The sequence below is a fragment of the Pseudorasbora parva genome, chromosome 10 (assembly GCF_024679245.1).
Source record: "Pseudorasbora parva isolate DD20220531a chromosome 10, ASM2467924v1, whole genome shotgun sequence".
In the NCBI taxonomy this organism is placed as follows: Eukaryota; Metazoa; Chordata; class Actinopteri; order Cypriniformes; family Gobionidae; genus Pseudorasbora; species Pseudorasbora parva.
In genome coordinates this window covers 44581633-44606845 of record NC_090181.1, presented here as the reverse complement: position 1 = coordinate 44606845, position 25213 = coordinate 44581633, and the positions used below count along the sequence as shown (strand labels likewise).

Genomic DNA, 25213 nt, shown 5'->3' with positions numbered 1-25213 from the left:
AGAGCGTGCATATCATGAATGCTGGGTCTCATTTGTTTTCTGAGAATCTACTGAACCTACTGGTAACTTGTTTGCCACGTAGCAATAAAAAAAATACGAAAAACCTTGATTATTCTGGTTAGTCACATTGTACTGCTATTATTTTGAACAAGACTGTGTATATATATATATATATATATATATATATATATATATATATATATATATATATATATATATATATATATATATATATATATATATATATATATATATATATAATATACATATACACACACACACACACAGTTTAACAATTGTTGCATTAAAAAAACAGCATATCTGTTAAGATGTGTTTGCTCTATTTAATAAGATGGTGCTAATATGGCCCTCTCCTCTATTAATATAAACATTTTTGGTTAAAAAAAATGAAAGTCTTTCTTTTGTCACCTTGTTATTGTAATGATAAATGTGATTTATCAAATGTCGTTTTGAAGGTTTCATTTAGAGCTCAGATTTAAAGATGCCCTCGGTAGACGTGTCCCTGGGAAATACATCAGATTTGATCTGTCCTCTGAATGTCCTCACTTACACAGATGAGATTGATAAAGGAGCATTCACTTGACACCAGTGTATGGAAACTGCGGTTCAAGAGAACAGAACCTGTCAATCATCTGTCCCTTGTTCCTGTCCCGAATCCATCACTGTAAAGGACTTGCTGTTAATGTTAACAGTTGGCATGATGCTCGAGGCTTCAAGTCCCCCTTTGTTTGCTTTTCTGTGGCGATCAGCCTTAGACACCTGTGCACAAGAGCAGCTCTGAGTTCAGACTCACGATTTATCCATCATAATGAGGAATCAATCTAGAAATGTGCAAAATTAGTAGTTCTTAACTTTGTATAGTAAAAAAATGCTTTGGGTCAGTACAACACATCTGTGGCAAGCTGTCAGTTACCACAGAGAATCATTTTCAGTCGTCCCTCAGTTTGTAAAAACTAAGAAAAACATGTTTATGGGAATACACTTACAGCAGATGTCTATGTGGTAAAACTGTTAAAATACTTCTTACCAGCAATGTGGAACACCAAACAACTGCAAAAATAATGATCGTTTTCAAAGAGGTTTCCTGAACTCCGGCTTTGGTTAACCGATACCCCCTGCCCCCAAATTTCACACACCGTGAACTAAACAGAGCAAATAAATGCGAGTTCAATCCAAAAAAATTTATTGAAAAACGCTGATGGAAGTGTAAAGTTGTGCGCATGATCTACTGACACACTAGTGTGCACATTGAAGAACGCAGACGCAGCCGGATCATTTCCATAATGACCAACTCACAAATCACAAACAAGCAAAGCCACTGATATTCGGGTGATCTACCTACAACACAGGTGTAAAATGTGATAAGGCATGCTTTTTTGGGTGGTAAATAATGGCACAAACACCAGTAAATTGACTGGCACAAACCTTAGTAAATCTCCTGATTGATTTAAATACTCTCCTCCCATAAATACTGCGCCTGAAAGGGAAACTACTACAAATACATCTGCAATAAGATCAGACACAAACATAACCCTATCCACGCCTTTTCAGAGCTAATTTATCACTGTGTGCCTTTAGTAAACCCTTTTTTAAGAGTCAAAAGTTAGTAAATCTGGCCCTAAATGTCACTCTTGAAATGTATTTCACAGCAAGATCAGTTTTGAGACTACATGTGTTCACATGCTGGACAATTCAAGTTATAATCGCATTGTCTCTGCTAATATAAGTTCAGTCCGACTAAAGAGTTTATACAACACATTTAATAATGAATTATTGCTCTAATCCAACTCAAACTGGACTTTAAAGCACATGTAAACACACTTATTTTGGCTGTACAATCTGGTTTGGATGATCAAACAAACATATCAGTGCTTTAATCAAATATAGCAGAGCTGCAGTGTCACACAGCATACAGATGTCTTTCTTATATATTTTTTTGCATATTAATTTTAGATTGGATTAGAAACCTCCCTGTGAAGGGAAACTCATTTGCCACCATTGTACATTTTAAACACAACACAAATAAACAATTTAACATTTAATATAACAACACAATCAATCCATGCAAATTATTACATAACTTTGTTAAAAATCCTAACTGAAGTAGAAATAAAAGACCTTCTTAATTCAAAAATTTGACAAAGGAGAAAGTATTTTAATATGTAAAATTACATAAATCAACTTTAAAGATTATATTTGTTAACCTGAAGTGTTTTATATCTTTTCATATCTAATATTTCATGAAAACTGATACGTGCAAGGATAATGGACATGGTGTACAAAGAGAAATAGCCACTCAAAGGAATTGTATTGCCACGCATGCAATTGCACCAAAACAAACAAAAATACGAGCGGCGCATTTAAAACAATCCAAAATGTGTTTTCCTATAGACTTCTAATGTAAGTGATCTATCAAACACAATCTGGGGGATGACATTTTTTGTTGTGGTAATCGACAATATGCCACGGACACAGGCTCTTTTGAACCGGGAACACATTTCATAATACTAAATGTATTTTTTGCACTGTTAAAGGCTTAGTTCCAACAAAAATGAATTTATGTCATTAACTCCTCACCCTAATGTCGTTCCTCACCCGTTAGACCTCCGTTCATCCTCAGAACACAGTTTGAATGTAAGTGTATGCCCACTATACTGTCCACTTCCAGAAGGTAATGTAAACATCATCACAGTAGTCCATATGTGACATCAGTTGGTTAGTTAGACTCTTTTGAAGCGTCGACAATACATTTTGGTCCAAAACTAACAAAAAATGCGTCTTTGTTCAGCATTGTCTTCTCTTCCGGGTTCCTCAAATAAAGATTCAAGCGGTCATGATTCAGATCACGTGTCAAGCTGGCAAACTGCTGAAATCACGTGACATTTGGCGATACGAATCACGAATCAATCTGCTGATTCACGACCGTTTAAATCTTTATTTGAGGTTTGAAAACAAACACGGAAGAGAAGACAATGCTGAATAAAGTGGTAGTTTTTGTTAGTTTTGTACCAAAATGTATTGTCAATGCTTCAAAAGAGTCTAACTAACCAACTGATGTCTCATATGGACTACTTTGATGATGTTTTTTTCATTACCTTCTGAACATGGACAGTAAGTGGGCATACACTTACATTCAAAGGACAGAAAGCCCTCAGACTAAATCTAAAATATTATAAACTGTTTCGAGGATGAACGGAGGTCTTACGGGTGTGGAACGACATTAGGGTGAGGAGTTAATGAAAGAAATTTCATTTTTGGGTGAACTAACCCTTTAATAGAAGCATTAGATATTCTGAATTGATATTCTGTGCATGTGAAGTACAACGCAGGGCTGCTCTTAACATCAGGTGAACATTTGCTGATTTGATCCACTAGCTAGATTAATTTCTCTGTTCATTTCTCTCCGTTTGTAAGGGAGAATGACAGGTGGCTTTTCAGTGTGCTCTTTAGAGGATGCTTTACTGCCTTATCACTATCATTCAGTGCTGTGGCACTCTTAAAATACCTCAGATCAGACAAACCAGGCATGTCTGTGCACTGAAAAGCACTGCTTCCTGTAGTTTTGTGTCTTTTACTCTAATGTGAACGGAGATGTGTGTTGCTGTACAGCCATGTCAGTGAACGTAATGAATGTTTTGTTCACCGTACAGCCATTCACAGTCTGCAGTTGAGCCGCAGTCATGTGGACTGGTACAGCGACGATGAGGTGTATCTATACAGTGACGCCACCACGTCTAAGATTGCTCGCACGGTCACTCAGAAGCTGGGTTTCTCTAAAGGTGAGTGGATCCACTGGAGCTCATCAACCTGCTAATCAATCCCAGCCGTATCATTCTGTCCGTACACCTGTGTGTGTGTGTGTGTGTGTGTGTGTGTGTGTGTGTGTGTCCTGTCAGGGTTCCTCATGTTATTAATAGATATAGTTTTAAAGGTAATTGTTCAGAAATTATCTTGAAATACAGTTGCAGAGAGAACTTTATTTGAGGATAACTTCAGCCAATCCTCTACGGATACACAGAAAATAACACATTTAAATATTAAAGGAAATGTATATAAGAAATGTATTTCAATTAATTATAACACATGCAGTACCAGTTTTGGCCACAATCTTACATACTTTTCCTTTTTTTTGCAGCAAGTCTGTTGTTTGATTAACATTAAACCCACACAGCAGCAGGAATATTAAGGCTACTGTCACTTTAAGAGCGAATGCACAGATCTAATATACTGATACGTGCGTTTTATTTCTGGACTGTTTACGTTCACTTAAAGGATTTGGTCACTTCAAAATGAACATTTCCTCATATTTTTTTTCACCCCATCTCATCCCAGATGTTCATGTTTTTTTTTTCTTTCTTCTGTTGAAAAGAAATTAGTTTTTTTGAGGAAAACATTCCAGGATTTTTCTCCACATAATGGACTTCAATGGCAACCAATGGTTGAAGGTCCAAATCAAAGCAGTTTCAGAGGAAAGACTTCAGAGGCTCTGCACAATCCCAGACGAGGAATAGGATCTGATCCAGACAAACCATCAGACATTTTCAAGAATGAATGAAAATGTACACAAATGTTACTTTTTAACCACGAATGCTCGACTTCAGTGTTGATTCTTCACGGCGTGACAAAAAACTCCTCCAGCTTTAAAATCATCCGACATCATAGTTTTACCTTTTATTATGTTTTTTTTAAAGGGTGTTTGATTTTATCTTTGCACGTTCGCTTTAACACTGGCTCAATACTTCCATGTTTGTCACAGCTGCGACCTTTCTGATGTGATGCCGTCTCACGGTGAAGAATCACAACACTGAAGTCGAGCATTCGTGGTGAAATGTATATCAAAGTAAATGAACAATCATTTCACTAGATAAGACCCTATTCCTGGCCTGGGATCGTGCAGAGCCTCTGAAGCCCTTCCTTTGAAACTGCATTGATTTGGACCTTCAACCGTTGGAGTAGCGTTTTTTTTTTTTTTTGTCGCCTCGTGAAATTTGGTCACATACGCGTGTGATTTACTCGCATACTAGAGTGTTGTCAGCACATCTACATACGAGAACGCAGATTATTATTACTTTTATGGCTCTCAATTGATTAAAACAATGAACCATGTTTTCTGCGTTAACATGAATTATCTTGAACCTGATTAAATGTTCCTATAAATATATTTTCTTTCCAACTGTGCATTCTGAATAATAAATACATATATTTCTCCACTAACCTGAATCAGATCACTGATCATATTTCACACCTGTTGTGTCTACATTTTTAAATTAATTTGACTGAAAAAGGATTGTCTTTTAAAATACGTTTAACAATTTAAATATTTTAATGTTAAGCATTTTAGGCAAACATGTAAATTACAACTACAGTAACATGTTGGCAATGAAAAATGATTTAAAATATTTCATACACATAAATAAAGGTTTGTATTCTCCAGGTCATTAGTTTAGACGATCACTGAATGTTTTACAGCTGCTACTTTCTCAGACAGACTTATGTTGGATTAAAACTTCAAATTCTTTACACTGTAATTATCAGAATATCTCTTTTGTCTCTGCAAATGTCCAGATTTGTTAATCCTTTTGGCGTTTAGTCAACTAGGTGACTACAGCACATTGAAAATATACATAACCAGCAATAAATGAGTATTTCCAAACAAATGTTCAGTGCAAGTAGTCCATAGTAAAGACCTCTCGGCAGGCCAATGTGCAGAGACTCAGGAATTTTTAGTGCATGAATAAATGAGGAGGTTGCAACAAGGGTGAGCGTGCCCTTCAGCTGTGCCTGTGTTAATGAAACAGCAGTGACTCTCTTGACATGTGTCCTGTCATTGTCCTCAGCCTCCAGCAGTGGCACCAGACTGCACCGCGGTTATGTGGAAGAGGCCTCGCTGGACGATAAACCCCCTCAGACCACACACATCGTGTTCGTGGTTCATGGCATTGGACAGAAGATGGACAAGGACCGCATTATCAAAAACACTGGCATGTGAGTCCTCAGGAGTGCTGTTCTTCATAATCAATGAGATACCTTGGTGATGAGCTGGAATGTGTACATTTGGAAAGTATTTAGAGGAACGTTTTCAGGTTCATTGGTAACACTTTATTTTAAGGTTTAGTTATTAACTATCTACTAGTTGCTTATTAGCACGTGTATTACTAGGATATTGTCTGTTTATTAGTACTCATAAAGCACAAATTAATGCCTTATTCTGCATGACCTTATTCTACATCCCTTAATCCTGCCCAATACCTAAACTTAAATACTACAAATACTACCTTATGAACTATTAATAAGCAGTAAATTAGGAGTTTATTGAGGAAAAAGTCGTAGTTAATAGTGAATATGTGTTCCCCATACTGCTGAATAATGCTGAATAAAGTCGTAGTTTTTGTTATTTTTGGACCCAAATGTATTTTGGATGCTTCAAGAGACTAATTAACCCACTGATGTCTCATATGGACTACTGTGATGATGTTTTTATTCCCTTTCTGGACATGGACAGTATAGTGTGCATACACTTGCATACGCTCTCAGACTAAATATAAAATATCTTAAACTGTGTCTGAAGATGCACAGGTCTTACGGGTCTCTTGCGGGTGTGGAACCACATTAGGGGGAGTCATTAATGACATACATTTCATTTTTTGGTGAACTAACCCTTTAATAATTAGTTTTAGTTGAGAATAATTATTTTTAAATAATACTGAAAGTGTGCACAGTTTGATGGGGAATGTAACATTATTGTGTATGGACTCTGTCTGGATGTCTACACCATGTGATTCCACAAAAATGTTTACGCCGAAACAAATTGTGTGTGTGTTCAGGCTGCGGGAAGCCGTGAGGAAGATGGAGGAGAAGCACTTTGCTGAGCAAACAGAGGAGCATGTGGAGTTCCTGCCGGTCGAGTGGCGCTCTAAACTGGCTTTGGACGGCGGTAAGACAGATGCCACACCACGTGTGTGTCTGTGTTTACTCTCTGAACAGCTGCTCTTATCACAGACGCTGTCCCTTTTCCTTTTGTCAAGCACACACATAGAGCATATAATATAGTTCATCCTTCTCTCAGCTGTGCAAACAAAACCACTCAAACAATGACATGCATTAACATTAATAAAGAAATGATGAGTGAGCGGTTTAATCATGGTTTGTGTTTTCCTCTTTAAATGCAGACACGGTGGAGTCCATCACGCCAGATAAGGTGCGAGGCCTGAGAGATTTACTCAACAGCAGCGCCATGGACATCATGTACTACACCAGCCCTCTCTACAGAGACGAGGTGACCCACATTTGATTACTTTTTACATTTTATCATCATTTTCTCACCTGGTATAGAATTATGTGCTGTTCTTTTCCACACTATGAATCCATATACAGTAGTCAACAAGGGCTGCCAAGTGCTAATAATAACCTCATTATTATTAGCACTGTACATCCTGTCCCCCTACACTGCCCCTGCCCCTAAACCTACCCATCACAGGAAACATTCTGCATTTTTACTTTCTCAAAAAAACTCCTTCTGTGTGATTTATAAGATGTTTTCCTCATGGGGACCTAAAAATGTCCCGACAAGGATTTCGGATATTGCCATCTTTGTGGGGACATTTTGTCCCCATAACGTAGGGATTACCAGGCCCCACACACACACACACACACACACACACACACACACACACACACACACACACACACACACACACACACACACACACACACACATATATATTTGTTTATGTTTATGCTAATGTTCATCTTTCCAGATCACTAAAGGTTTGACACAGGAGCTCAACCGCTTGTATTCTCTCTTCTGCTCACGAAACCCTGAATTCGAGAGGAATGGCGGCAAAGTGTCCATCATCTCCCACTCGCTGGGCTGCGTGATCACCTTCGACATCATGACGGGCTGGGATCCGGTGCGCTTCTGCCTGCAAGAGCATCACCATCAGCTGCAGGACTTACACTGGGCCAGCTATGAAGAGCGCCTCCTGCTGGAGGAAGTGCAACTAACCAGGCAAAGGTGTCCAACCTATTTATATAGTGCTGTTCATAGCAGCATTACAGTAGTGTTCATTTTGTTCATGAAAACTATGATGATAAAATGTTGACAGTCTTTTTTTTCATGACTAGAAGATGATATCATAGTGTTGCAGGGACAACCACCACTCACTCTTCATAAAAAGTCAAAAACGAGTCTTGTAATTCATCCAGACTCATGAAATGGCATATGTATGATACGCCAATTCTTATGGCATTTTTTGCGCTCTATCAAGTTTTCAGTGTGTTTATCAACGCCGTTTTGCCTCCATTGACTTACATAACTTTGAGATTGCATGATAAAGGGTTAGTTCACCCCAAAATGAAAATTCAGTCATTAATTACTTACCATCATGTCGTTGGACACCCGTCAGACCTCCATTCATTTTCACTCACAGATCCGATTGAAATCCGATGGCTCAGAAAGGCCTTCATTGACACCAATGTCATTTCCTCTCTCAAGACCCATAAAGGCACTAAAGACGTCGTTACAAAGCCCATCACTACAGCGGCTCTAGAATCATTTTATCAAGACACGAGAATAGTTTTTGTGCGGAAAAAAAACTAAATAACGACTTAAATAGCGATGGGCTGATTTCAAAACAAAGTTTCGAACGGTTATAAATCAGCCAATTGATTCATGATTCAGATCGTGCGCCAAACTGCTGAAATCACTGGACTTTGGCAACCCGAATCCTGAATCGATTCACTGATTCATAACCGTTTGAATCTTTGTTTAACTATTATTCAAAACTTTTCTCGTCACTTCATAAAATGATTGTAGAGCCACTGTAATAATGACAGAATTGTCATTTTTGGGTGAACTAACCCTTTAAGTTAAACACGCACACACACATTGTGTTTTTGTGAATTTTGGGGACTTTCCATAGGCGTAATGGATTTTACACTGTACAAACTGTACATTATATCCCCCTACACTGCCCCTAAACCTACCCATCACACACACACACACACACACACATTATGGTTTGTTTCTGCTTAAAACATTCACGTGGAATCACACAGTGTAGACATACACACGGATAGCTCAAAATGCGCACAGATAACACGCCTCTTGGCTTTAGAAAGTGGCGTGTATGTTTACGCAAAGTCATTGTCATGTTGAATTAATCAGTGTCTGTGACAGGTTACAAGAACTGCAAGATCAGCTTCAGGGCCTGAAGGCGTCGACAGCTGCACCCTTCCCTACGTTAAAGTTCAAGGTGATGAACTTTAACAGTAATAGTGACATTAACATGGTGATCAGCTCAAATAACCCATCCGTACCGCCATGTAATAATAAAGCTCCATGATTCACCTGCAGGTGGAGAACTTCTTCTGCATGGGCTCTCCTCTGGCTGTGTTTTTGGCTTTGAGAGGGATTCGGCCCGGAAACACCGGTGACCAGGACCACATCATGCCCAAATCCATCTGCCGCCGGCTCTTCAACATCTTCCACCCGACAGATCCCGTGGTGAGAGAGATGACATTACTGCATTTCACTCTGTTCATGGGGACTGATTTGGCATTCTGTGTGATGTATATTTCACTGTCTGCAGGCCTATCGACTGGAGCCTCTTGTGTTAAAGCACTATAGCAACATCGCTCCTGTCCAGATACACTGGTGAGTCTTGATATGTTGTTGTTTAGGTATAATTTATTCTAGTCAGGAAGATTTATTTGCATGCTTATGCATGAATGTGACCAATCACGGAAAGTAGGGATACGAGTCGGTTCTGGGGCATTTTGAGTTATTCACAGATTCTGAAAGTGCAGTCTCCAAGCTTTCCAACGGTGTGTAACACATGGAAATCTGATAATATTTGGAGAAGTTGTGGCTATTTGAATGTAGGCCGTTAGAAAAGTTTAACTATAGCAACATCGCTCCTGTCCAGATACACTGGTGAGTCTTGATATGTTGTTGTTTAGGTAAAATTTATACTAGTCAGGAAGATTTATTTGCATGCTTATCCATAAATGGTACTTTATATTTCATCTTTTTTTGTCCTAATTGTAGAAAAGCAGTGGTTCTCAGTCTGTTTTTCTCATTAGCCCCGTTTCCACCAAAATTACCGGGAACATTTTGTACCAGGAACTTTTTTTACAGGAACTTTTCTCCCCCCAGACCTGCAACTGTCTGCGTTTCCACCGCGATCTAAAGTACCGTGAAGATTAGGCAGATTAGTCCGGTGATGTAGGACTGCGCGCAACTGCTCCTCCAAGCCAGTGACGGACAGTAATCATTTTTGCGTGTACCGATTGAAAGATTTAGCGGACTGTTTACATGAGACGTTATCTAAACCGATCTGGTGTTTACATGTGATGACTTTCAGTCGCAATCGTTTTGTCACATAAGCAGTTTGTCTGCCGCATCAAAAATGTCAGCGCTGTTTTCTCCAGCAGCTGAATGTGTTTACTGTGGCCATAGCAACTCTTAACGGCCACCAGGACTAATACAGTATTATATAAGCTATTTATTTGTTGTAAAGTGTAATAATCATCTCAGAAAAAAAAAAAAAAAATCTTCTGTCAGGCGCAGTTAAAGTAAAAACTGCCTGGGGCAATATACGCTGTGTCATTACTCCAACATTATCTTCATAACTTACGAAATAAAAAGTTTACCCCTCAGAAAAATGAGCTTTCCTCTCTCGTCAACATGAGCGCGGCGCGCTGTCACGTCGTGTAAGGACGCACACTTAAAAGTAATCGGTCAGGTCGTTCACATGGTGAAAATAGACTGAAAATGAACAATGAGTATGGAAGAGATTCAAGCTGTGCTGCTTTTGCTGGTTATGTATAGGTTTACTAAAGAAAAAATTAACAACGACAGAAAAGACCACTAATATGCAGATTCAGCAGCATGCAGCATATCAGAAAGCTTGTAAAGCTAGATTTAAAATGACAATGTATATTATTATCAGCTATTACGGACATTGAACGTGAGATGGCTGAGACGAACGCGCGCCATCAGACAGAGAGCAAGACTGATATTTACTGAACGCAGAACGAACCTCGCAAAAGACTTTTAAAAATGACGGTTGAAATAAAATGCTAAACCAATCAGCGTGTTCAGTGCCCGAGTCCCGCCCTCGAAAGATCCTGAACTTTGAGAAAGTACTACCTCGCGAGCAGCGCCGTTTGGAGGAGGAAATATTTACCCAGAACTTCATTTAGACCCTGGTTCCTGCGGTCAAAACACACCGAGTACCACCCAAAGTTCCTGGGTAAAGTTCCTGCGGTGGAAACCCGGCTATTGTCTCTCATCTCAAGATATTTTCTCTATTTCTGCTGTAATTTTTTTACTTTGTTGTAACTTTTTTTTTTTAACACAAACTGGTGTTTTAAATTAATTAACCACGATTTTGTTTATGATTTCAGGATGTTCAATAGCCATGCTTAAATTAAAAATGGTTATTTAGAGAGGACAAGTTTGTTTTTGCCACTTTAATTTATAGTTTTTTTTTTTTTTTTTTTTTTTTTTTTTTTACATTTTTTAGTTTTGAATATATATTACCAGTCAAAAGTTTGGAATAATTACAATTTATTATTATTTTTTTGTTGTTGAAAGAAGTCTCTTCTGTTCATCAAGGCTGCATTTATATGATCAAAGATGCAGTAAAAACAGAAATATTTTAATTATTACTGCATTTTAATGTGCATATATAGTCAAATGTAATTTATTCCTGTGATCAAAGCTGAATTTTCATCCTCATTACTCCAGTCTTCAGTGTCACATGATCCTCCAGAAATGACTCTAACTGTGCATCACACCGCCGCCGCCAAAAGCGGCAAACTTCGCTCTGATTGCCCTGCCAACCACGCTGTAGAAAGATTTGTGGACGTGCTGACGCTCTGACGTAGATTTTTTTATTCAAAGTGGTCAAAGCAAACAATCATGTTGATCTGCATTTGTGCTGACTGACCACAAGTAGGGTATAAACGTAAAGGTTAACCTCATGAAATCATTTAAATGTAAAAATAAAAAAAAGCAGATTGATGAAAAGAACTTAACAATTATAGTTTGCTACTGAAATAAACCAATTAAAAGCCATTTGTGTGGTTTGGCTTTTGTGTTCATGGTTAAGTGCTAATCTAATTTTCAACATGCAGTTTATAGTAGGCGCCTACTAGCTGTGGTCTTTAATTAACATTAACATACATTTGTGTGCAGCCTAAATCAAAATAACTCCTGGTTGAAATGCAGCATTAATGCATTTGGGTCAAATCTGTTGTTTTGCGCAAATTAATTACTTAATATTTTTGTACATTTTCTTCAAGATTCAATGATAAATAGAAAGTTCAAAAGAACAGCATTTATTTAAAATAGCATATTTTCGAACATTATAAGTGTCTTTGCTGCCACTTTGATTAGTTTAATCCGTACCTGCTGAAATCATCTTATGCGAATGAGTTCTGGAGGATCATGTGACGCTGAAGGCTGGAGGAATGATGCTGAAAATCCAGCTTTGATCACAGGAATAAATTACACACTTTTTTTTTTTTTTTTTTACAAGATCACTGTTTTTAAAGCCTTGGTGAGCAGGAGAGACAAAATCATTAAAACAAATCAAAATTATTCCAATCTTTTGGCCAGTAGTGCATTTATATTATTATTAATAATTGAAATATAGGGCTGGGCGATAAAACGATAACAATAATAATCACGGTATAATTTGTCTCGATAAAACGATAACAACAGTTCGATAAATTCTCGATATAATGCTTACGCGCTATGCGTAATGCTGCGCATGCGTATTGCAGATCGGGCTTCTGGGTGCTGTTTACAGTCAGTGACTGACAGGCTTGGAGGATCGGAGTGAAGTGGAGCGATAAAAATGAGCGAAAGTGAAGAAAACTCAGAGCTCACGACCAGCTCGGAGGACACAGATATCATTGACAAGTTAGTTCGCTCAACTTCAGTGGTTTGGAGATATTTTGGCGATCCCATCCGACATAAAACAGCGACGTACGTGGACTGGACTGCTTATCATAGGTTCACGTTCACCACACGGAATTTAATTATTAAAAGATCGTGCTTCTTCGAAGTTCTTCCATATAACACAGAGTCCAGCACAGCGGTAAATCTACATTAACTACATTCACACACCGGCTTATTACCTTGTTAGTGGCAGAGGGTGACTTACAACAAGCTAATGCTACCAAACTATAATCACTAAAACATCGGAGTTGTACATGATCGCTATCATAATTGTTTGTCTTTGGTGATGTATTAATGACTCCGCATCGCCTGTATCAAAAGAGGAATAATGTCATCTGATGTTTAAAATGAATAAAATAGACTAGACAGCCCTTACTGGAGATCCACAAATACTGAACTTTGCTCTCTCCTGACCAGCCCACTGTGTGTGCGTGTGTGTGTGTGTGTGTGTGTGCGTGTGTGTGTGCGTAAAATGCTGACCACAAATAAGATTTTAATAAGTAAATTAAACCTTAGTTTTAATAAATTGTTCACCTGTTTAGGAAGTGTTTGTCATGTTTTGACAATAAAGGATAGTTTAAAACCACAGTTAGCTGTCTGTTTTCTACATATTTCACTCAGGAGCAAAAATATGCCTTAAAACTTTAAAGAAATAAAGATTTTACATTTATCGTGATATTTACCGATATCGACTGATATGGAAAATTATTATATTGTGATAATTTTTTTGGGCCATATCGCCCAGCCCTATTTAAATGTTTTGTTTTGAAGTATGCTTTGGGCTCAGATCGCCGGTTGAGAATCACTGGTTTGAAGGTCACATTTGCAATAAGTCTGTATGTTGGGATTCCCTGATATGATTTTGAATGTTGATTTTGATGTTGTTTTGAAGGTGTAACACCATCAACTCCACTCCATATGATGAGATCAGACCCACATATATAAACATCAGTAAGGACGCGGCGTCTGACACAGAGAACGGCTCCTGCACCTCACCTGTCCTGGCCAGCAGACACTACGGAGAGTCCATCACCAACCTGGGCAAGGCCAGCATACTCGGTACTTCTGACAAACACACGAATGGGCTTCTCTCGCACGATCTGAAGGATCTGATTCTCGCAATGCTCTTCAGATGCCAGCAGGCTGATTTAGTTATGGCTTTGTATGGATTCTGAAGCTAAGATCTGAATCCAGGATGACACCACGATTCCTGATAAACGAGACAAGGGACCTCGTTTATCAGTCTAACGTAGAAACGAGCGCAGAAATCCTCTAACGACAGGGTTCATGTGTGATTTCATTAAACATTCATATACCACTGTATAGGCGGTACCACAATCTAATACTGAAGTACCGATATTAAATCGACACCACGCGGTCTGATATTAGCGCGGGTATATTGCACGAGAATGAGTACAATTATGCAAGTTTTGAGTTTATAAAGTGGGAAATTACCACAAATGTTTATTAGTAAATTAATCAGCAAAGCTTATCACACCAAATCAGTCATTTCAAAACTTTCTTGTGAGAAATTATTGCATCAAAAATCTCTCAAAATTAGCAAACTGCTTCTGGTTTCAACATTTCACGCTCGTCTCAGGATGGATAACGGAAATCATTTGAACATGCATTTTATAGCATTTCGTAATAACAGTTACAGGAGATATGAGCTCATAACAACCACACACACACACACACACACACACACACACACACACACACACACACACACACACACACACCTGTAACTTAGAGCTCGCACATTACACATTAAGCTTCCTTAAACAGTCAAATACACAGAATTATGTACAAATGTCCGTCTTTAGTGAGTATCCACGTAAACACAGTCTGTTGTGTCTAACGCGAATGTAAATAGTGCAATAGTGCGCATGCAAATATTATGAGATCTAAATGTCATTGGCTGAAACAAAAGCTGGAGATTAATTGAAATTCGCTCTTATGTTAGGCTATGTCTGTGCGTTGATCAGTGTTAAAAGAAAATAAATGTCTAAATGAGATGGTCTGAATGATCACTGACCTGTCGATCTCTTCAGAAGTCTTAAAGTCAGGATAGCGTCAGATGCTTCTTGGCTAGGTTTGATGGTCCTTCATCAGTTTTATAAGCAAAGTCATTACAAATTTCACTTCTACTCCTCTCTTTATTAATTCGTTTTGGGCATCTTGAGTGAGATTCAACTGCTTTATCCATTTTGTTCGTCTATGTTGTCGTCACATTTGCCGGTTGTTTCGGGTCAGTTTGGGTAGCGCGCTGCCATCTAGCGGTGAACTTCGGAAAAGCAGCATATACCGAATATACCGATGTGCCAAATCATGATATCGTACCGTTCTAAATAAAATATATATCCCATCGTGCATTGATTAGAGCCTGACTGATTTAGCCGATTTTATTGGCCGATATGAGCCGGTTGCAGATATTTCGGCATCAGCGTATATGCCGCAGATATGAACGCATGCCCATGCGTCTCATAGCGCACAAATATTTACACAAAATGATGTTAAAATGCCTGTCTTGTCAAGTATCATCGTAAACATAGTTATGTCTTGAGTAAACGTAAACATGAAATTTGACACTTGCCAGTCACCACTACACTGCAAAAAATGCATTTCTTACTTATTATTTTTGCCAAGTTTTGCCCGGTTTCGGTCGTACGTTCGTTTTGAAAATGAGGCCCATTGTATGCATTTATTGCTAGGGCTGGGCTGGGCTGGGATTTTTCGATTAATCGTTTTTTTAAATCTGGTCGATTCAGAATCGATTCTCAAAGGCCACGAACCGATTTTTTTCCCCCCATATTTATTTCCGCTAACATTGAACATAAGATTAAAGTAAATCTAATTACTAGTCTTCTCCACTAGATGTCACCCATTTGCCTTGTGTGATCTTACAAAGGAGCAAGAGGTGCACATCATTTATCCATTCAGTGTTTTTAAATGGAGGCTTCCGGTGCGTTGTCGCCTTTTATAATGCTGAGGTGAAACCCTGTAGTAATACTAAAAATCAGCGGAACCATTTGATGTGACAACACACACACAGCCGAGCACACACACACACAGCCGAGCACACACACACACAGCCGAGCACACAACCGCTAAAAATAGATCACACACACACGCAAATGCTTGCCTTGCATTAGGATCAAAATTGAGCAGTCACTTAAGCATGTATGTTAGCCATTATAGACATATTCTAATTATAGTCCATATACAGTGCAGGATCAATAATTCAAACCCTAATAGCTTATAAACAGATTTCCTCAAATAATAGTTAGTCCACAGTCAACTTAAGTCAGCACGTGAAGGTATTGTTGTCCGTGTTTTAGATTAAATATATCAATATCCATAAAATACTTCTCAGATAATTTTTTTTTTAATAAAGTTGCATCAAAGTTGTATTTAACAATTGGATGGATTTGAAATATAGAGATGCGTTCTGTTTTAATGTAGGCTACTCATGTACCTAAAATAAAGAGTTTAATACACAGGTTTGTGGCACTTCATTTCTTTTTAATTACCCACTTATGTTCCCTGTTCTTTTTTATAAATACCTATAGTATTTGTATTAAATCTATATTCATTTGAGTTGAATCGAGAATCCAAAATCGAATCGAAATCGAAAATCGAATCGAGAATCGAAATCGAATCGATTTGAGGGCTTGTGAATCGAAATCGAATCGAATTGGAACATCTGAATCGATACCCAGCCCTATTTATTGCATACATCTTCAGCGTTATTGTCAAATACACAATGACCTCTGCTTTATTGAAATTCTTCCCAAATGAGAACAAATATAGGGCGGGGCTTGATTGTGTCTGAGGGGAATTGATTGGAAGGCTGTGGTTTGCTATTGGCTGATCTCATGTGAGTGACAGCTGGCCCCGCCCTCGTCATCAGAGAAGAGGGAGGGGAAGTTATTCTGATTCAAGATTATGAGGCACATGAATATAACACAATAATGATAAATAATTTATAAGAAATGCTGCAATTTTCCATAAAAAACAAGAATAGTCCATTTTAATTTCATGGGGACTTTATACTCTGCAAAAAATGCTTTTCTTACTTAGTAATTTTGTCTAGTTTCTAGTCTAAATATCTAACAAATCTTAAATCAAGATGCATTTACTAGATAAGTGAAATGACATAAGACATTTTCTGGGGTAAAATATAAAAATGAGGTGAGTTTTTGCCTAAAACAGGCAAAATTATCTGACAATGGGGTGAGAAAAATAATCTTATTTCAAAAAACGAAACAAGGTTATTTTTCCCATTCCATTGGCAGATAATTTTGCTTGTTTTAGGCAAAAACTCACTTCATTTTTATATTATTTTCAACAAAACAAGAAAAAATGTCTTATGTCGTTTTACTGATCTAGTAAATGCATCTTGATTTAAGATTTGTTAGATATTTAGACTGAAAACAAGACAATTACTGAGTAAGAAGAGCATTATTTGCAGTGTAGGGATCAGAGAGAGATACTGTGATGAACTAAATGATAACTTTGACTAACACTGCACACAGTAATAGTCTGAATGAGCCGGTGTTGTCTGCTAATCTGTAACCTGGTGTTTGTGCAGGTGCGGCGAGTATTGGCAAGGGCATCGGCGGCATTTTATTCTCCCGCTTCTCTCGCTCACCCAGCCTGCCGTCACTCGGGGATTCTGGGATGTGTGACAGCGAGGACAGCCAAAGCACTTTTTCATATTCAGCCATATCTCCATCCTCTTCCTCCTCTTTATTCGATGCAGCAGGTGTGTACAGCCAACGCTTTGAGTCTTTCTAATGTGGTGAGATGATGAAGTATACGCTATAGTGTGATGAAATGAATACTTTTATCCAGCAAGGATGCATTGAATTAATCAAAAGTGACAGTAAAGACATTTATAATGTTACATACAAATTCTATTTTGAATAAATGCTGTTATTTTGAACTTTCTAATGTATCACGGTTTTCACAAAAATATAGCACATTGATAATAATCATAAATGTTTTTTGAGCAGCAGTTCAGCATATGAGTGATTTCTGAAGGATCATTTGACTGAAGACTGGAGTAATAATGATAAATTCAGCTTTGATTACAGGAATAAATTACACTTTACTATACACTGATCCGGCATAACATTATGACCTAATATTGTGTTGGTCCCTCTTTTTCTGACCCGTCGAGGCATGGACTCCACTAGACCCCTGAAAGTGTGCTGTGGTATCTGGCACCGAGATGTTAGCAGCAGATCCTTTAAGTCCTGTAAGTTGCGAGGTGGATCGGACTTGTTTGTTCAACTCATCCCACAAATGCTCGTTTGGATTGAGATCTGGGGAATTTGGAGGCCAAGTCGACGCCTCAAACTCATAGTTGTGCTCCTCAAACCATTCCTGAAGCATTTGTGCTTTGTGTCAGGAGCATTATCCTGCTGGAAGAGCCACAGCCACCAGAATACCGTTTCCATGAAAGGCTGAACATGGTCTCAGCAATGCTTAGGTAGGTGGAGCGTGTCAAAGTAACATCCACATGGATGGAGGACCCAAGGTTTCCCAGCAGAACATTGCCCAAAGCATCACACTGCCTCCGCCGGCTCGCCTTCTTCCCATAGTGCATCCTGGTGCCATGTGTTCCCCAGGTAAGCCACACACACACACCCGGCCATCCACGTGATGTAAAAGAACACGTGATTCCTCAGACCAGGCCCTCTTCTTCCATTGCTCCGTGGTCCAGTTCTGATGCTCACGTGCCACTGATGGTGCTTTCGGCGGGGTCAGGGGTCAGCATGGGCACTCAGACTGGTCATATGCAACAAACTGAGCTGCTCTGTGTATTCTGACAGCTTTCTATCAGAACCAGCATTAACTTCTGGAGCAGTTTGAGCTCCAGTAGCTCGTCTGTTTGATCGGACCACACGGGCCAGCCTTCGCTCCCCACGTGCATCAATGAGCCTTGGCCGCCCATGACCCTGTGGCCGGTTCTCCACTGTTCCTTCCTTGGAGCACTTTTGACAGATACTGACCACTGCAGACCGGGAACAGCCCACAAGAGCTGCAGTTTTGGAGATGCTCTGACCCAGTCGTCACAATCTGGCCCATGTCAAACTCACTCTAATCCTTACGCTTGCCCATTTTTCCTGCTTCTAACAAATCAATTTTGAGGACAAAATGTTCACTTGCTGCCTAATCTATCCCACCCACTAACAGGAGCCGTGATGAAGATCATCAGTGTTATTCGCTTCACCTGTCATAATGTTATGCCTGATCGGTGTATATTCACATAATAATTATTATTTTAAATTGTAATAATTTTTCACAATTTTACTGTTTTTACTGTATTTTTGATCAAATAAATGCAACTTTGGTGAGCATAAGAGACTTTAAAAACATTGCAAAGTCTTACCGACCACAAACCTTTGAATTTCAAGAAATAGTTATCCTAGCAATGCCAGTTTTGCCTCATGAATTTCTTCCTGCTGTTGTAATGACTGTGGCTGTTGTGTATGTCACAGTTGAGATGGAGCATCGCATGGACTTTGAACTTCGGGAGGGTTTGGTGGAGAGCCGCTATTGGTCGGCCGTGACCTCACACACGGCCTATTGGACCTCCCATGATGTGGCCCTGTTCCTCCTGACGTTCATATACAAACAGCAGAGCACAGACCAGGCAGGAAGCACCAAACCCATGTAGTACAGACATTAAAGACTGATCCCATCTCTCCACTTTAAAGAACACTTGGTGCCTCTGAGTTTCTTTCCTAAGCCTTCCCGTACGGACACAGGCTGGACTATGCAAACCTGCTGCGCTGATTCTCACTATTAAGAAAGTCTAATCTTTTTTTTATGTACTGTAAGTCCAAAGAACTCCCCTGATCCCTGCAAAAATAGTTTTCTTACTTAGTATTTTCGTCTTGTTTCTAGTCCAAGAAGTATTTACTAGACAAGCAAAAGTAATCGTCTTGTTTTGGGAAATAATCTGCCAATGAGTTAAGTAAAATAATCTTAAATATTAAAGGGATCCCATGGTGTTGAGACTTGTATGGCTTAATATAACATAAATGATGTCTCTTACTGAATTATGTGGTAGAAAACCCATGAAAGATCTACGTTATTTAAAAAATCGATTTTATATTTGGACCATGGGCGGCGCCATTTTGTTTGCGTTCTAGGTTGATGACGTAGAGTGGTTGAACTCCTCAATCAGCTGGCGTTACCCGTAGCTATTTTTACCACAACGCAACTCGAAAATTGTTTCAGAGTTAAACAAAACAAATGAATTGCTTTGTAATTGTACTTAAAACACACTCAAACATACATGTGCACACAAACTCACCTACACAAGTCACAAACAGATCGGCGGGCGCGCACACACACACTGACAGACTGCTCTGTCTCAATCGCATGCATCATCACCAAAACATCCTGCCTCTCTTCCTCACGTTACTTTATCCCATCGTCCTACCTAGATATTTCCCTCTGCTGCTCACATTAGGCATTACAGTTAATCTACTATCAACAGTCTATCTAGGATCAACACAGGGAATAGATTGAGGGTTATGTATGCGCGCACGCAGTGCGTGCGTGCGTGTGTGTGTGTGTGTGTGTTCGCGCCGATCTGTTGGGGTGTGTGTGTGTTCGCGCCGATCTGTTGGGGGGGTGTGTGTGTGTGTGTGTTCGCGCCGATCTGTTGGGGTGTGTGTGAGTCTGTGTGAGAGAGAGAGTTTGTGTGCACATGTATGTTTGGGTGCGTGAAGTCGGACAGCTGTTTGTAAATCGGCTGTACTTTATTGCGGTGAACGTGAGACTGAATGACTGCACTCGAACATGTCCACTATGGTGTCGGACAACACTACAAATGGCCGTCCCTTCAAATAATGCCCTATTTCAGGGTATAGGGTCGATTTCGGATTCAGCCCCTGTCGTGGAGACTGAGCAGCCCAACATCTCGATTGAAACAGAGCCTGTCGTGTGCGCGCCCGCCGATCTGTTTGTGACTTGTGTAGGTGAGTTTGTGTGCACATGTATGTTTGAGTGTGTTTCAAGTACAATTACAAAGCAATTCATTGGTTTTGTTTAACTCTGAAACAATTTTCGAGTTGCGTTGTGGTAAAAATAGCTACGGGTAATGCCAGCTGATTGAGGAGTTCAACCACTCTACGTCATCAACCTAGAACGCAAACAAAATGGCGCCGCCCATGGTCCAAATATAAAATCGATTTTTAAAATAACGTAGATCTTTCATGGGTTTTCTACTACATAATTCAGTAAGAGACATCATTTATGTTATATTAAGCCATACAAGTCTCAACACCATGGGATCCCTTTAAGAAAACAAGATTCATTTTCTTACCCCATTGGCAGATTATTTAGCTTATTTTAAGCAAAAACTCTCTTAATTTTGAGTTATTTCCCCCTAAAAAAGACAATAATTTGTACTTGTCTAGTAAATGTTTCTTAATGTAAGAATTTTTAGATATTTAGACTAGAAACAAGATGAAAATACTAAGGAAGAAAAGCATTTTTTGCAGTATATGCAGCACACGCACAGACACGTAGGGGTCAAATCAATGTCTATATTTAGCCGCCAGCACATTATAAGCCCCTGATAATGACCGGCGCTTATTTAAATGTGTACTTTTTATAGATAATTTCATTTTGACTTGAGAAGTCAAACGTCTGTTTAATGCAATAACATGCTAAACAACACGCATAGCTGAATGTTTGTTGTTAACACAGTTGTCTTTGTATGCAGAAGGGCATTTGAGTGCCCTCACACAACTAGATGATGTATTTATTTTACTGGCGCATTTGATTATGGATGGCAGGGTGGATGATTCCAGTTTTTTTAGCCAAATCATTCCAGGTGTTTGTGAGCGGGTTATGTGGCGATGAAGTCTGCGGTCGATCTCACTGAACTTACAGTCTGACCTGGACCTCAGTAGGTTTCTGGAGGAGTCTCTCTTCACTTGTACTGTTTATATACGTGCCACAAACAACAACACGATTAACATGTAGAAGCTCGCTCATGGCATTCAGACTCTATAGATGACATTAGGGGCTCCAGACTGTTCTGTCATGTAGTTTGATGTCCTGTTCACTATTTATATGTCCAAATAGGTCAAGTTTGTGTTGATGCTACTGATACTGTTCATATTGCAAAAAATGCTTTTCTTCCTTAGTATTTTTGTCTTGTTTCTAGTCCAAACATCTAAACATTCTTAAAACAAGAAGAATTTACTAGACAAGCAAAAGTAATTGTCTTGTTTTGGGAAAAAATAACTCGAAATAAAGAGAGTTTTTGCTTAAAATAAGAAAAATAATACATAAAACAAGATTATTTTTCTTACCACATTGGCAGATTATTTAGCTCATTTTAAGCAAAAACTCTTTTCATTTTGAGTTATTTTTCCCCAAAACAAGACAATAGTTTTTACTTGTCTAGTAAATGTTTCTTAATGTAAGAATGTTCAGTGATTTGGACTAGAAACAAGATGAAAATACTAAGTGAGAAAAGCATTGTTTTCAGTGCTGCCATCTGTTCACCTGCACTTTAAGAAGTGAAATGTTTGAGAGCTTGTCTGATGAGATTGAGACTGGCATGGGTGACATTATCTGTATTTATTTATTACCCATTAGATATTTTTTGTCTTATGTATCCCATCATAAACTTTATCAACAACAGAAACATGTTCCTATTAACTCGTGGTGTCTTAGTTATCTTCACTGGATATATTTCTGTGTATAAATCAAATCTGGGATGTTCAGCAGTGGTGGAATTATTTGCTGTTTTACAGGGTGGACTTAAAGAATCACTAAGTTTGAAAAAATTATGCATTTAGCAGATGCTTTTATCGTGTGTGTGTGTGTGACTCACAAAAGAGGAACACAAGCAATTAGTAAAAGAGCCAACGATATGCATAATACACAATGCAAACATCGGATATTGGAGGCCCGTCGTTTAAGATTAACTCCATAAGAGGAGAACGTTAACATGAATCGACAGCGATAACACTTATGGACCTCACACCTTTACTGATTCTGATTTACAGGTTTATTCACAGACAAAGCAAAGTCTTGTCAACATCCTGTGTGTGTGTGTGTGTGTGTGTGTGTGTGTGTGAGTGAGTGTTTGAGTTTGAGTGTGGGTGCATGTCTTGTGTGTAAGTGTGCGCGTGTGTGTGTGCATGTGTTTTCTGTGTGTGTGTGTGTGTGAGAGAGAGAGAGAGAGTGAGAGGTGATTGAGCGTGTGTGTGTGTTTTGTGTGTTAGTGTGTGTGAGAGCATGTGTAAGTTAGTTTGTGTGTCTGTGTTTTGAGAGAGAGAGAGCGAGAGCGCGTGCGCAAGGGATTGAGTGTGTGTGTTTTGTGTGTTGGTGTGTGTGTGAGCATGTGTAAGTGTGTCTGTGTGTTTTTGTGTGTGTGTGTGTGTGTGAGTGAGAGAGAGAGGGAGGGAGAGCGAGCGTGTGTTCATCTGTGAAATGGTTAGCATTTTATATCAGTGACATCTGACCAATATTGTTTTCCTGTCAAAAATATAAACTTTATAAATTACATTATCATGGTGCACCAGCATTCATTCATTCATTCATTCATTCATTCGCTCAAGGTTTTCTCATGTAAAACAGGAATTAATAGCTCAAGTTGACCTGTTTTGGGGTATAAAGTTTATTTATGTATTACTTGATTATGTAAATATGGGGTTATGTATTAGTTAATTGTCTGAACTTTGCTGCTCTTTTCAGTACTCACATTAAACATATAATTCATTTTGTCAGTACTCACATTAAACATATAATTCATTTCGTCTATGATGAAATGTGTGTAATGAGAAAACTGAAAATAATCTCAATGTAGTTGCAATTCTGGTGATCAATGAGTTAAAACACACGTGTTACATGCGCATCCTTCAGCACACCGTAACACTATTCCTCTAATTCTGGTGATCAATGAGTTAAACACACGTGTGTTACATGAGCATCCTTCAGCACACCGTAACACTATTCCTCTAATTCTGGTGATCAATGAGTTAAACACATGTGTGTTACATGAGCATCCTTCAGCACACCGTAACACTATTCCTCTAATTCTGGTGATCAATGAGTTAAACACACGTGTGTTACATGCGCATCCTTCAGCACACCGTAACACTATTCCTCTAATTCTGGTGATCAATGAGTTAAAACACACGTGTGTTACATGCGCATCCTTCAGCACACCGTAACACTATTCCTCTAATTCTGGCGATCAATGAGTTAAAACACACGTGTGTTACATGCGCATCCTTCAGCACACCGTAACACTATTCCTCTAATTCTGGTGATCAATGAGTTAAAACACACGTGTGTTACATGAGCATCCTTCAGCACACCGTAACACTATTCCTCTAATTCTGGTGATCAATGAGTTAAAACACACGTGTGTTACATGAGCATCCTTCAGCACACCGTAACACTATTCCTCTAATTCTGGTGATCAATGAGTTAAACACACGTGTGTTACATGAGCATCCTTCAGCACACCGTAACACTATTCCTCTAATTCTGGTGATCAATGAGTTAAAACACACGTGTGTTACATGCGCATCCTTCAGCACACCGTAACACTATTCCTCTAATTCTGGCGACCAATGAGTTAAAACACACGTGTGTTACATGCGCATCCTTCAGCACACCGTAACACTATTCCTCTAATTCTGGTGATCAATGAGTTAAAACACACGTGTTACATGAGCATCCTTCAGCACACCGTAACACTATTCCTCTAATTCTGGCGATCAATGAGTTAAAACACACGTGTTACATGCGCATCCTTCAGCACACCGTAACACTATTCCTCTAATTCTGGTGATCAATGAGTTAAAACACACGTGTGTTACATGCGGATCCTTCAGCACACCGTAACACTATTCCTCTAATTCTGGTGATCAATGAGTTAAAACACACGTGTGTTACATGAGCATCCTTCAGCACACCGTAACACTATTCCTCTAATTCTGGTGATCAGTGAGTTAAAACACACGTGTTACATGAGCATCCTTCAGCACACCGTAACACTATTCCTCTAATTCTGGCGATCAATGAGTTAAAACACACGTGTGTTACATGAGCATCCTTCAGCACACCGTAACACTATTCCTCTAATTCTGGTAATCAATGAGTTAAAACACACGTGTTACATGAGCATCCTTCAGCACACCGTAACACTATTCCTCTAATTCTGGCGATCAA

General features: G+C 38.9%; 1 protein-coding gene across 6 annotated transcripts in view; it reads left to right on the top strand.

Annotated features, from left to right (window-relative positions):
* The window catches only part of ddhd1a (DDHD domain containing 1a), a 54828-nt gene extending 34833 nt beyond the window's left edge, over window positions 1-19995 (top strand). For all 6 annotated transcript variants that reach the window (XM_067456232.1, XM_067456233.1, XM_067456236.1 and 3 more), the window contains 11 exons: window positions 3672-3800; window positions 5859-6006; window positions 6846-6955; window positions 7191-7297; window positions 7779-8035; window positions 9200-9275; window positions 9377-9526; window positions 9612-9676; window positions 13884-14050; window positions 17586-17759; window positions 19501-19995. In XM_067456232.1, the coding sequence (XP_067312333.1) occupies window positions 3672-3800; window positions 5859-6006; window positions 6846-6955; window positions 7191-7297; window positions 7779-8035; window positions 9200-9275; window positions 9377-9526; window positions 9612-9676; window positions 13884-14050; window positions 17586-17759; window positions 19501-19679 (1562 nt within the window). In that variant the 3' untranslated portion in view covers window positions 19680-19995. The remainder of the gene's footprint in view (window positions 1-3671; window positions 3801-5858; window positions 6007-6845; window positions 6956-7190; window positions 7298-7778; window positions 8036-9199; window positions 9276-9376; window positions 9527-9611; window positions 9677-13883; window positions 14051-17585; window positions 17760-19500) is intronic.
* Window positions 19996-25213: the final 5218 nt, after the last annotated feature.